General features: G+C 39.0%; 1 protein-coding gene across 1 annotated transcript in view; it reads right to left on the reverse strand.

The window, feature by feature from the left end:
• The window catches only part of ZNF804B (zinc finger protein 804B), a 240,497-nt gene that overhangs the window by 25,265 nt on the left and 201,854 nt on the right, over positions 1–13,378 (reverse strand). Inside the window, exon 2 of the mRNA XM_054192721.1 lies at positions 2,687–2,830. Within this exon, the coding sequence (XP_054048696.1) occupies positions 2,687–2,830 (144 nt within the window). The remainder of the gene's footprint in view (positions 1–2,686; positions 2,831–13,378) is intronic.

Genomic DNA, 13,378 nt, shown 5'->3' on the forward strand with positions numbered 1-13,378 from the left:
ACAAGTCCAGTTATGCAAACAAGGTCAGATTGTCGTCATATTTTGCAGTCCTCTGAGGACAGGGAAGGCAATTCCTCTCATGCTGACTGCTAGGTCCAAGACTCAGGACTTCCTGCTTTAACAACTGGTTGAAATCATAGATGAGAAAATGGATCACAAAATTAATTTTATAAAACCATAATATTGGGAGATTAGAGTCATAATTCTTTGAATAAAATCTGTTTCCTCTGGAAGAGAAACAAAAGGCTTATGACAAAGTACTCAGTGCAATATCCTTTTCTCTGCTTTTAAACCTTCTCTAAACGGCATTGCCACTTTAATACAAATTTCGAAGTAGTCGCATTTAGATGGGAAATCACATGGAAGGACTACACTGTATTGTTACTGAGGTGTAAAGAGTCCCTCATTTTAATTTAGTCTCCATTAGAAGAATGATGCTTAGAACATATCCCTGCAGATAACTAAAGGCACCCTCAAATTTCTGCTGGGAAACAGAAAACATGCCTTAGGAGAAAGAAGCTTTTCTGGTGGCTACTATCCCTCCCAGACCAAATATTTTGAAACTAAGCTAACTAAAACCACAGGAAACCATAAATTACTTTGTTTATTTTGAAGATTACTCTGATAAAAGTAAGAATAATGGCTCTTCTGTGACCGACTATAAAAGTCAGAGAACAGGGTGCATCCACACTATTCCTAGAGGCAAACTAATGCTGTCCCCAGACTTGGCTGAGCAGTCAAGCAGTGAGAGTGGAGAAGAGACTGAATTACCCTGTCACATCAGGAGGATAGCTAGCTAATCCTGTGCTAACTGAGCTTCTGAACTACATCTGAAAGGGCAGGATGGGGTGAGCTTGTACTGCCAGTTGATATTCCGTATGTGTCGTGCATTTCCATGCAGGCTCTTAGTTCCTGGCACCATGTCTGCAGCTTTTAAAGCACTAAATTTGCCTAAAAATTGGAGTTTTATTGCTTAAACATTCCCTTTTATAAAGGAAAGCTGCCAAAACCTCCCCTGCCCAACAACCCAATCATAGATGGTGTATCAAGCAGGCTGATTTATTTTGCATAAGCTGCTCTTTCCAGGGGGCGTGTGTGAAGAGGGAAGGGCACAAACGGATCCATTTGAGTTCAGATGAATTTCTGACAAGTCAAAAAAAAACCCAAAAACACCTGAAGGGTGAAAAAAATTCTTTGTGCAGCAAATGGGGATTTGTAGGGATTAGAGTCACATGTTTAGGATCTGGAAAATCATTTGGTTTGTATTATTGTAACCATTTTTATGGATTAATTAATGGAATGGTGATGTGAGGAATTGCTTTTGATTTAATACATGAATACATTAGATGAAGCTAGCTCTGTTTTGGGAGTGATGGGCCAAAAGAGTCCCATTAATACCCATGGATAGCTGACTCTGGGCGGCTTGAATTCAGCAGGATGGTTGAGCATGATGGGTGGGTAAACGCTGGCAGGTTTTTTAATGCAGTGCTCTGATAGATGGACACAGAAAATTCCAGGCTGATTTACATCCTCTATAATACTGCAAAAGACAATAAGATTGCTTGCAGCGAGTGTGAGGAGTTTTGCCTTTAGCACTGTTTGTTTTACTCGACATTTGTTATTTCTAGTCCTCTGTCAGAAATACCTGCAACTTCTAAATGATTCACGTGATTGTAAGGTAGCTCCTGACCCCCGTGCACCCAGAAGTGGGATCACCCAGGAGACACTGATACCCTGGCAACCTGAATGCACACAATACAGGAGAACTTGAACTGTGTAACGTAAGCACTAGGAGAAACACAGGAGAAAAAGATACATCTATGGAACCTACTTACATGTTCTAACTTCTTACATGTTACATTAGCAGATATGATCAGTCACATCAGAGGTTCAGAAATGCTCGTTCCTGAACTTCGCAAATCATTTTCTTCAAATTCTGAAGTGTTTATGTGAATTACTTGCATTTTTCCTCCATAACGCCAACTGAAATATGGATTTTGCTAGAATTTGAGGAAAACTAGGATGCAGGATAGAAGGATAATTGGCATTTATGAGTAGGATATACGTACAAGATATAGGCCTGATAAAAATGATACAAAACCAATGACAAACAATTAGTATCTATTATCTTTTCCCAGGAATCCAATATCTTGTTGTTCAAAAGTGGCTATTATTCTATATTATGTTCTGCTTGCAAGGCAAAATGTATTCCACCCTGAGAAACATTTTAAGACATAGATTTTAACTTCAGAAACATATGCTTTTTAAAAAAAAACAAACTGCTTTTCTGCCCTTGAAACAGCCTGACCAGCTTGAAACAGCATGGTCGTACGCCTCCTGCATCCAAAAGACGGACCTGGATATTTGAGGAAGTGATCCTTCCCCCTCCCTCTAGTTTAGAAGTAATTCCACATTTAAATATAACAAATTCCATGTGAATGTTGCTATTGAGCACCTACCTAAAACTAGAGATGGAGATCTTTCAGTCAGAGGGGCTTAAAAGAAATTGTGGTGAAGATTAAAACCATCAATAGTTTACATTTGATTTTAGTGAAAAACAGCATGTTAAAATTGAAAACATGAAATGATGAATTGTCTTCTACTTGAGCGAATTTAGAAACCTCCCACAATCAATGAGGAAGGAAGATGGACTGCTGAAACATGCACAGACATTTGTCAGATTTACCTGCTTGTGAGCGTGGTCGTAAGAATTGATGTGGTTGTCAAATTCCTGGTGTTTGTGGTACTGCTTGTCACATAGTTCACAGTAGAAGTTAGCCTTCACATCCTCCAGAGCCTTGGCTGCAGCTTTCTCCTTCTCAGCATAGTCCTGCAGGGGCAGAAGCAAAGGGAGACACTTCGATAGAGATCGTGAGCTCGTGCTTCAGCAGCTATTTTTGTGACCCACATTAAAAACACTAGACTGCCTATGACTGCCAGACCACCAGGCTCCGTGCCGTACATGCTGAGGAGGTTTTGATCTTAAATTGGATTTACTAAAATAGCTGCGTTTCGTGAATAATTATTCTTACTACTTGTTGTAGGTACTCCAGGAAGAAAAGCAGAGAGGAATGGGCTGCAGAGGAATACCATTAGGACACTGCCTGGCTCCGGGGCAGGAGAGCTGAGCAGTGAAGGACACATAAGCCGCCAGGGTTAGTCTATTAACTATTACAGCACTCCAAGTTCCCACCAACGCGTGTCTGCTCTTTCAGCTGCTACTGCTCAGAAGAAACCAGTTGTAGTCTGATACCAAGGCAGATTTTCTTTTGAGTTCTGCTTTCTACCTTCTGTGACATATTCAGCAGAGCCAGGCAGCAGCTGGCTGTGGCTGGCTGAGATTTCCCTGGAGCAGAGCCACCTCTGCCAGAGCCTTTTCCGTGCCTCCCTGTCCCCTCCCCCACATCTGCATGAGGGGACACGCCATCCAGCCCACCCAAACTGAATGTAACTGTCACCTGTCCGACACAGACAGCAACCACTGACAAGAGCACTAGCTCATGTCCAAGCTCAGACAAACACAGCGGAAAACAGGGAAAGCACAATTAGTTCCCACATAGTCTCCCTCCATGTCACCCTAGTGACTCAGGTGGGTGCTCTGAAGAGTCAAGCACTTTGATTTCAATATACAATATTAGGTAAAAAGAGAAAACTTAAAACGTAGGAGCCAAAACTCACTGAGCTCCAAATAATGCACTTAAGTAAGGGGCCTGATACTCAAAATTGGTAGTAGCCTTTGCCAACCTTATTCCTTTTACAAGTCAATATTTATGTTTTTATTATTAAAACGCTTGCTTAAACATTTTACATTAGAGTTTAGAGAGCAAACTTCTGACATGGAAAACATGAACAAAAAAGTTGGTAAAAGTGATTCATTTTATATTCGTATTGACAAGTTGATATTACTTGAGTGTACGTAATATATTGCCAGGGATTGCAGTAATTCATCATTTGCTGTATCATTTTACTCGCCCAAAGAAATGGGTACTTCATGCCAACAGGCTTTCCATGTCAGTGCTGTCTCCTGTCTACATGCTTTCACCAATTTCTTGCGTGACAAACTCAGAGTACACCAACCCCAGGACATACTGCACATCTGGGACACCCTGCTCTTAGCACATCACGCTGCCCAGCATTGCTCCAGGGACCACGCCAGGGTGGAGGCAAGCCTCTGGGCACAGCAGATCAACACGAATGCACATTTTGAGCCTTTCAGAGGGGGAAGGACTTTCTTAATGAGTGTCACAATTTTTGAGTCTGAGACTTGAACCAAGCAGCAGGGGTGCTGGTTGCCAATGTGACACACTGAGCTTCAGAGGACTCTGTGCTGTGAGTCCTTCTGCTCTGCCCTGGTCTTTACGCCATCAGGTTGGTGACAGTAGTTTTTTCTCACGTGGTAGTTTAGAGACTGCTGTTGCTGGTGAAATTAACTTCAGCTGAACTAGACTGTCTAGAAGTAGGGTGCATGGTCTAAGGCAGTGTCCTAAGCTGCTTCTGTAAGAAACAGAAAAATGATAGCCACTGCCAAACGGTGATTAATCCCATCTATTTCAAAAACCTATTTTAGGATGAGATGAAACTCTCCAGAGGTGCTATCTCTCTCCGTTGACCACTGCAAGGCTCTAAATTACTAACCTGGCCTACATCCTTAATTCTTCGATTGCTGAACACAGGGATAATGAATTCTAGATTGTATTTCTTTATATTCAATTGTAAATCTCCCCATGAAACTTGCATGAACTGACCTGCTTGAAGACAGGAGGTCAAAGAGGAATTTTGGGCCTGGAATTTTGATTTTACATCTTACAGATGATGCCAATGACATGTCAGTCCCTCCCACAGGGCAAACATCCAAATAAATCTTTTTCCTGCTGCATATGGCTCCGGTGGGTTAGTGTACTGTGGTATACTCAGATTGGTCAACTGTGAAAACAGGTAGCCTGAACTAACATTCCTCCACTTGAGAGGCTGCCCAATAATGATATTTAATACTTGATCATATTGGGGAAAAATACTTTTGCAATCAAATAGTTAAATAGCTTTCATTAGTTATTTACATCTACAAAGCCCATTAAAAAGTGATACTTCTCAGCTTAAGCTTCAGACCCATTGTTTTGCTAACATTAATTATTCAATGGGCCTTTGGTATAATTAAAATGCATAAATTAGAATGTGGATGCAATAGCATTAATTATGCAGTGATGTCTTCCCTGGAAGTCAAGTGTTGGGGGCAACATATTTTTATTCTAAACTGGTAAAAATGTAAGTTTTACGCTCGCTGGCAGCCAGCCAAAGCATAATAGTTTTTTTAGTTGTTTGGGTTTGGTTTTTTTTGGTCAGAACTGTCAATTAAATGTTTACAGCCTGCTCCATCTTTGCTTCTGCTGAAGGAGAAGCCTAATTGTTTGGGGTGAACACACCACATTACTCCCTGTGAAGCACAACTGTAACTGCTGCTTGTGAGCATTCCAAACTGCCACCTTTATCTTTCTCAGCAGAAATTAATACAGTTCCCTTAGCATAAAGATGTTTTAAAATAGCAACAAGGCAGCTCCCAGGTGCGTCCTAAGATAATCACAACTACCTCCATTGCCTTATTGCTTAATTATGCTTGTCTACCATGGCAAAAGATATAATTTCCTGCTTGCTTATCGATCAGATGCAGGGAAATTGAATGCTACATCACATCCTTTAGAAAGGTCATGGATTTTTCTTTCTCTACAAAGGCATAAGAACTTCTAGCACTACAGTAAATTGTGCATAGTTAAATAAATTTTCACATCCAGACTGCTAATGTCATCTCCCTAGGATTATAGAGACCAGTGATCAATTCTGGCATAATAAATGCATCTCGTGAAAGTAAATCTGTAGAATTGCACCTGTAGGAAACATATGTGATCATGAACGTCTTGAGTACACCAATTCAGGCACAGAAAAGCAGGAAATATGCACCAATGTATTGTGAACTGGGGACCACCAATGGCAACGAATATGCGTGTCACAGTCTCATAAACTTTATTCTGGATCATACACTACTTACTAATGACATATAGCCTGGGTAAACCGGCGTATAGTTATAAGATAACATAAGTTAGCAGTTCTGTCTTTGGGCTACGGACAACAGTAAGTGCAAGCTGATGTCAGCGATGATGCAGTCGGCGCAGGTAAGAACTCCTAGAAACCATGGGTTAACCACCTTCTGTGTGGCTGGATGCAGATAGTATACTGTATAAGGATAAATGAGTGCAGAATGTACCTGATGCATTTCTTTCCTAGAAGCCTGCAAAATGGTTCCATATTATAGATTGTAATTACATTCACATCAATTTGGCCCACAGAGGCACATAACTGTAATAAATGTTTATATATTGGATTAATTTAAAAAGAATACTTCTGTTGTGTGTTCGGCTGGAAGTGCTTTCACTTAGCAGCTACTTTTGCGATATGCTTCATATTGTGAAAATGCAATTAATGGTATCTGACATTTCATTTTCTAATATAGGGAAAATCAATGAAAAATCCCATGTAACTGAGTTTTCTAGAATGTTGCCACTGACACCTAGTCAATTAGAAATCATTTATTAAATACAGAGTCTGTAAGAGATATTTAATAGACTGCCTGGCCATTAAAGTATGCTGATCTAGACAAAACAATACCACATTGCCTGCCTCAGTAACTGATAGTAAATATATCTGCTATGTTCAAATGGACTAAGGTGAAAAGTAGGTCACTTGATACAGAAAAACTTTCAGAGGCAGTTTTCTGTAAACCCATGGATTTCTACAAATGTAATGGAGTAAATGCATAGTGCTTGTAAATAGAACATGAGAAAAATATAACATCATTAGCCCACTTTTTGTCATCTATTTCTAAGTTGGAAGGCAAAATTTGAGATAGAACAGCTAACTCACAGTAATGCAGAGCTCAGTAAGTGACAGAATGCTCCCTCTTTGGGGACATACGCAATCAGAGTTGTTAGAGTTTGATAACTTAAATAAAATTCTGTGAACCAGATTAGATATGAGTGCAAGCATTAAATACTGTTGCAAGTACTGAGGTACCTCTTGAAGATTCTTAGACTAGAGGTTAGAAAAGTAGGACAAATATAAGCACATGAATAAGCTACAGAATTATATTCTACATCTAAGAATTTTAAGTACATTTTCATTAGTTACTTAGATGGCAAAATGAACTGTGATTATGTATGAAATCTATGGATAATACTAATTAACAGCACAGGGCATACAAATGCTTTAGGGACCAGGATCAGGATTCAAAATTACTGTAATAATCTTGAGATATGGTCTGAAATCTGCAAGATAAAATTCAAGAAGATGCATGTCAAGTGTTGCACTTTGGAGGGGGAAATCACTTTCACCAATACTAGATTGTGAATAGCTGAGTAAACACAAATGCAAGGGGAAAGGTCCAGGGTGTTAGAGTGGAAAAGAAATTAAATGAAAGTCAACAATGAAAGTCAAGGCAAATCACATTCTGACATGTTAATAGTAGTGTTATATGTAAGATGCTGAGGGTAATGATTCCACTTGATTCAGTATTGGTGAAATGTCAGCTGTAAAATACTGTTGGGTACATCTACACCAGCAAATAACTTGGCTCCTGGAACCTGGCTCTCCATCATCCCCACGCCATGTGTGATAGTTCATTCCCAGGCTTTCATTTCAGAGTAAACTTGCTAATTCTCTTTGAGATGAAAAAGAGTACAGTTCTAGAAAAACATTCAGTTCAGGGACCACACTCTACAGGCAGCAAGGATGAGACTTCACCAAGCTCTCCATGCCTTGTATAGTTTTCCAACAACCATCAAACTGCATTCCCTCAGGCATCTCCATCTCATGGCCTTCCCCAAGGCAAGCAACACCTGCATGCCATAAAAACACATGCAGCGTCATGCCACAAAAGATCTGCCCAGCCAGTGTTTTAACATAGTCCCCAGAGTTTTTCAGACAGACTGAAATAAAAACAAATATAGCAATTATACCTAAGGGTACCACACAGACCTGAGGAGACTTAGGCCAAGTATGGACGCAACCTGTTTGCCCTGGGATGCAGTGTGGCTGATAGCTTTTTCTACATCACTGCACCTGAGAGACTAAACCTTCTTGTTGGGGCAGATCAAAGTGCAGGTGTAGCCTTTGAGGCAGTTTTGATGCCCACAACTTGAGAAAGATTAAGATGTACTTGGGAGATCCTTGAGCAGGACAGTAGGGATGAGAGGTTTAAAAATACATGCTTTAATTAGGCAAACTAGATTTCAATCTGTAATTCATATTTTCATTGGATCATTCATGTGAGCACTTGTAAGTAATGTTTTTTGAGGGAAATCTGTAAAACTGCCTGGGCTGGTACCGAACACCTCTGGATGGCCAGGATCTGCACATGGATGGGTGGAGACAACAACTGTAGAACTTTCGTTTTGGGTGCTCATTCACCACTTCGTCCTTGTTCACCAATTCTTGGGAAAACTGCACATAATTTTTTTGCCCTTATATCTTTTCTTCTGCAGCTACAGCAAAATAGATTTTAAAGGATCTCTAAAACTCAGTAGACAGCTGATAGAATGTGGGAATTAATCAAAGTACTTGTGTGCAGTGTGAAACTTGAGAACCACACAAATGTCCTGATATTTAGCCTGAATATCAGGATGGTTGAATTAATGAACTTTTGCCTGATTTCTCTCTTTCTCTCCCTGGAGAAGACTCGGCTGTTTTACCTAAAGAATTTGCTAGGGAAGTTTAGCTGTCGAGATTGAATAAAAAGCAAGTAATTTTGTTTAACTGCAATAGCCAGCGATAAAGAATGTTTTCATTTACCTCACACACATTCTGCCATTCTCCACCTTGAAAACTCTATGCATAGTTTCTGCCAGTGTGGGATCTACAGTGAAGAATTACAGAGTTGTCTACCGCAGAGGAAATACTGTTATTCTCAGCATATAGAGGGCAGTTCCTAACTTTTGCAAATAAATACATCTTCATATTTTTCACACTCAGACAATTACTGCAGCATTTTCAATTATATGCACTTCCATTTGCTACTAGAATGCTGAGACCTGAGAAGTGTAATGCTTTTAGCAGGTCCTACATGCCTTTCAGAGTGCAAACCTGCTGGAACTAATAGGACAGATAGAGAGCTGTAACTTTAAGGAGTCATAAACCTATTCCTAAAGTAATTACTATCAAAATCATCAGTGCTGGTTGGAATCAGCCTTCTGGAACATATGAATTCGAAGAAAAACACCAGCAGGACTATTCAGAGCTTCAGCAAACCTTTTATATTCTAAGATACATTGCTGCTTTTGGTAACTTTATAAGGGACTTGTACTTTGAGATTTTCTAAATGCTTTTTCAACTTTATAAATGGAGCATATAACCACTAGAAATCTTTGCTGTGGATACAGAAGGCATTTTTCAAACATCTTGGTGTGATTCAACATTTTCCCCCTCGTTTTCAGAAATCAGTGGAACTTAAGCAGCTGCACCTATTAGATTTTCTGAAAATGGGATCAAGAATTGACCTGCAAAAGGAATTAGGTAGCTAACTGAAAGTTACATACAAAATTGTATGTGTTCAGTTTAATTTTAAAAGAAATATATAATACAGTGAACTCGAGAGTTTGGATCATTTTTCATTGCAAAGGGGTATATTTAAAGAGCTTAAAGGAAGTAATTAGCAAAACATAATTTCTTTAAGTGAACAAAACTGCCTGAAATGACATACAGTGCAGAAACCAGAGTTCTAAGATAAATAACCAGCTCAAAGAGGATATTACTAGTAGAATGGCAATAATGTAAGTAGGAAAGAAAGCTAAATGACCAATTTCAGAATATGAAAGGATAAAGTGGACATCAATGTGAGTGGTGTCCCTCAGGGGTCTGTACTGGGACCAGTACTCCAGTATCCTCATCAATAACATAGGCAGTGGGATTGAGTGCACCCTCAGCGAGTTTGCAGATGACGCCAAGCTGTGTGGTGCAGTTGACAGGCCTGAGGAATGGCATGCCATCCAGAGGGACCTGGACAAGCTCGAGAAGTGGGCCCATGTGAACCTCATGAGGTTCAAGAAGGCCAAGTGCAAGGTCCTGCACCTGGGTGAGGACAACCCCCAGTTGAAACAGAAGATGATGAAGGATCCGGTCCCATGTATTAACCAACTAGTGAGACGCAGGTGTAAAAAAAATATATATATTTGAATACAGCAAATGCAGAATTTCCAAAAGAGACATGGAAATACACTTAAGACCAAAGGTACAAAAAGTCTTCACTATATTTAGGCTGGAATTCAGAAGGTTTCTCATCAGCAGCAGAACAGACAAGAATAGCCTTCACAGCGAAGTAGGGGGGTGTCATTTTAAGGTGGAGCATGATACATTTTTGAAGGGGAATATATGATGTGGTTTGGTTGGATATACCAGTAGAAAAATAAATTTGATTTGAAGATTTAGGAAAATCTACAGTTATACTAAATCTGCTTAATAGCATGCGATGCTGCCTGATTTTTATCTCTGAGCTTCATTGTTAATCTATGTCCTATATTAGTGCTATGATTAGCTTTTGACTTATTATTCTGAAAGAATTTTCTAGGTATGAACTAATTAAATAACAATTTCCAAGTACTAACTCTGCTATTAAAATAAAATAAATAGAAATCGTTATCATTCTGTAACCAGAGCAACAGTCCCAAAAAGATGATGGGATGTGACTCAAGGACAACCTGAGAACACAAAGGGTGTCAGAACTGTGACGGTTGCAACACGGTTGTAAGAGGCTGAGATGATTTCTGGGATAATGGTGGAAATGAATGTGGTTTTATTACTGTTAGGATTATATTCTAGGCATTTAAAAGAAAATTCTGAGAGACTCATGGGTAAGACTCAAAAGATAGAAAATTATAGAGGATATATATACTCTGCATATATGGTGTCTGGTGTGACTGCTGTAGATCTAGACGCCCTACTAAGGCTTCAGTGAAATTATATTTCAATATGACTATCTCAAAATGTAGATAGAATAGAAATGTTTTTTTCAAAGTTGGACAGAGGAACTGTTCCTGCTACACAGATGAAGAAAAAAACACATCACTCACTTTTTCCTTATAGTCCTACTTGTCTGCACAAATGTCAGTCCTTCAGTGAATCTGATTGTGACATTATCGTCTGCCTTCCATTTAAAGTCAATTCCTTCAATTTGTTCACCATTTCATATTACTTTCTCTCTCCTCCTCTCAAGTGATCCTTTCTTTTACCTCTTTTCTGACGAGTGAGGTATTATCAATTAATCTGAAGAGTTAGTCTTCCATTTATCTCTTACCATTCTCATTTTTCCAATTGCAATTTTTAGAGTACAATGCATGTTCCAGCACTGCATTTAATAGATTGTGTGATGTTGTATTTCTTTGTCTGACACTTCTTTTCAGATGAAAACTACTTGACATAATTTAAGATCTTTGTACATTTTGACCTAAACCCTTCTTTTATAGAACACAACAGAATTTAACTTATATGCAGTGTCTTTCATATTTGAGTTAGCTAAAAGCACTTTACAATAATGATATTGATCATGCAGTAACTGTGCAGGAAAATGCAGCATTTGTTGTGAGCACAGGAATAGTTATCACACAACTCATACACGGCTGTTAGAACCGTTTTTTTATTAAGTCCCCTTTTCAGAAAATACAGGCTAATCATATCAGATAGCTTTTTATAGTCTTTAGTACCAATAACATTAAACATTTACAGCCTCTCTCTTTTAATATTGTTTGACTCTATCTTTGCAGATACCATAATATTAAAGCCAGTTCATGTAGACTAATTCAATATCATAAATGATGCGACATTATGTCCAATATCAGTAGGTTTCTATTGCTCATAACAACAAAGAATAATTGTTAATTTTATGATAAAATATTAATAAACTTTTAGTAAATCCAGATTGGCCAATTTATTTTCTTGTATTATGCATATTTGCAATCTACTTCAGAAAATGTCTTGCAGGGTAAGCATTAATCATACCTTTGAATTATATCTGTACTGTCCACCTTCTCCTAAAACCTCCCCATAAAATACTGCCTCATCACTGCATTGTGTAGCATTTGAAGACATGTTTTTAATCAGAAACCAAGGCATTTCTACACGTTAGATTTTTGTGCATTCCTTTCTGCATTTTTTTTTAACAGAAGCTAAACATTGATTTATGAAATCTTTGGCTTTCCTCAGCACTTGAGGTCATCCAAGTGAAAAGGAAAGAATTCCAAATTGTTCCTTAAAGTCCAAATGGAAAAAGGAAGGTTGTTTACACACACTTATACCCCTTTTCCTCTGCCCCTCCCCAGATGCATTCATGTGAGTTCCAAAATTCTATGTACGTTTTTTTATTAACCCTGTAGTTTTACATATGCTACAATTCTACTGACCTGAGCCAAAGCAAAACATTCCTTTCATTCATCTGCCAAATGAAGGTATAATATTTGCATTCTGATTGAAAAATGCATGGGAGGGAGAGAGGGAGGAAAACAGGAAGGAAGGGGATGTAAAAGGGTGGAACAGAGAGTGGAAGGAAGGAAGGATAGAAGGTGGGGTAGAAAAGCGGAAGGAAGGAATGCTTTTTCTAGCTCTTTTTTAGCCAAATGCTTATGGCCAGAAACCCACCCTGCAGCACTCCTGGCAATTAAAAGTAATTTAACTTCTGAATACAACTGGGCACTCAACTTGCAGATTAATGGCACAATTATGGCAATTTCCAAAGTAAAAGTCTCTGCCATTCCACGCTCAAAAGCCATCACACGGGAAAAATTGTCCAGTAGTATCACCTGCAACAGAAGGGAAACAACTAATTTCCAAAATTACTCCTGTGTGATAACTTAGGAATATGTCCACAAGAAAAATACAGTAGTTACTGACATATCTAAAGAATTAACATGAGTACTTGATCGTTGACTGTAGAAAACAATTATTGACCAAAGACATTAATTCAGTCTCTGTCCAGCACCTTAAAATTGAATTAACATTAACTAATTCAAAAACTCTGAGCAATGTCTACATTCTTATATCACATCTTCAGTTTCAACCTTTCTCTAGGAAAGACTTCAAGATAAAGTGATAGTTTTTATTCTCAGCATGAGGCGAACTCCTCAGCAGGGAGGAGTGAGTGCATTAGTGAAATGAGTGGAGCCACGCCAGAAGTGATGGCTTAGCAGCAATACTGGGCACTGCTGTAGGTGAATGTGACTCAAGTGCCAAGTAGTTTTCTTCACAGTTTCCCTGCTCACTGTGCATCAGCTCCAGGGGCATGCAGCAGAATCTTTTCAGCCCATGGTATCTTGCTGGATTTACAGCTGATCTTGCATGACTTTGTGGC

This window comes from Rissa tridactyla, chromosome 2, assembly GCF_028500815.1.
Source record: "Rissa tridactyla isolate bRisTri1 chromosome 2, bRisTri1.patW.cur.20221130, whole genome shotgun sequence".
Taxonomy (NCBI): Eukaryota; Metazoa; Chordata; class Aves; order Charadriiformes; family Laridae; genus Rissa; species Rissa tridactyla.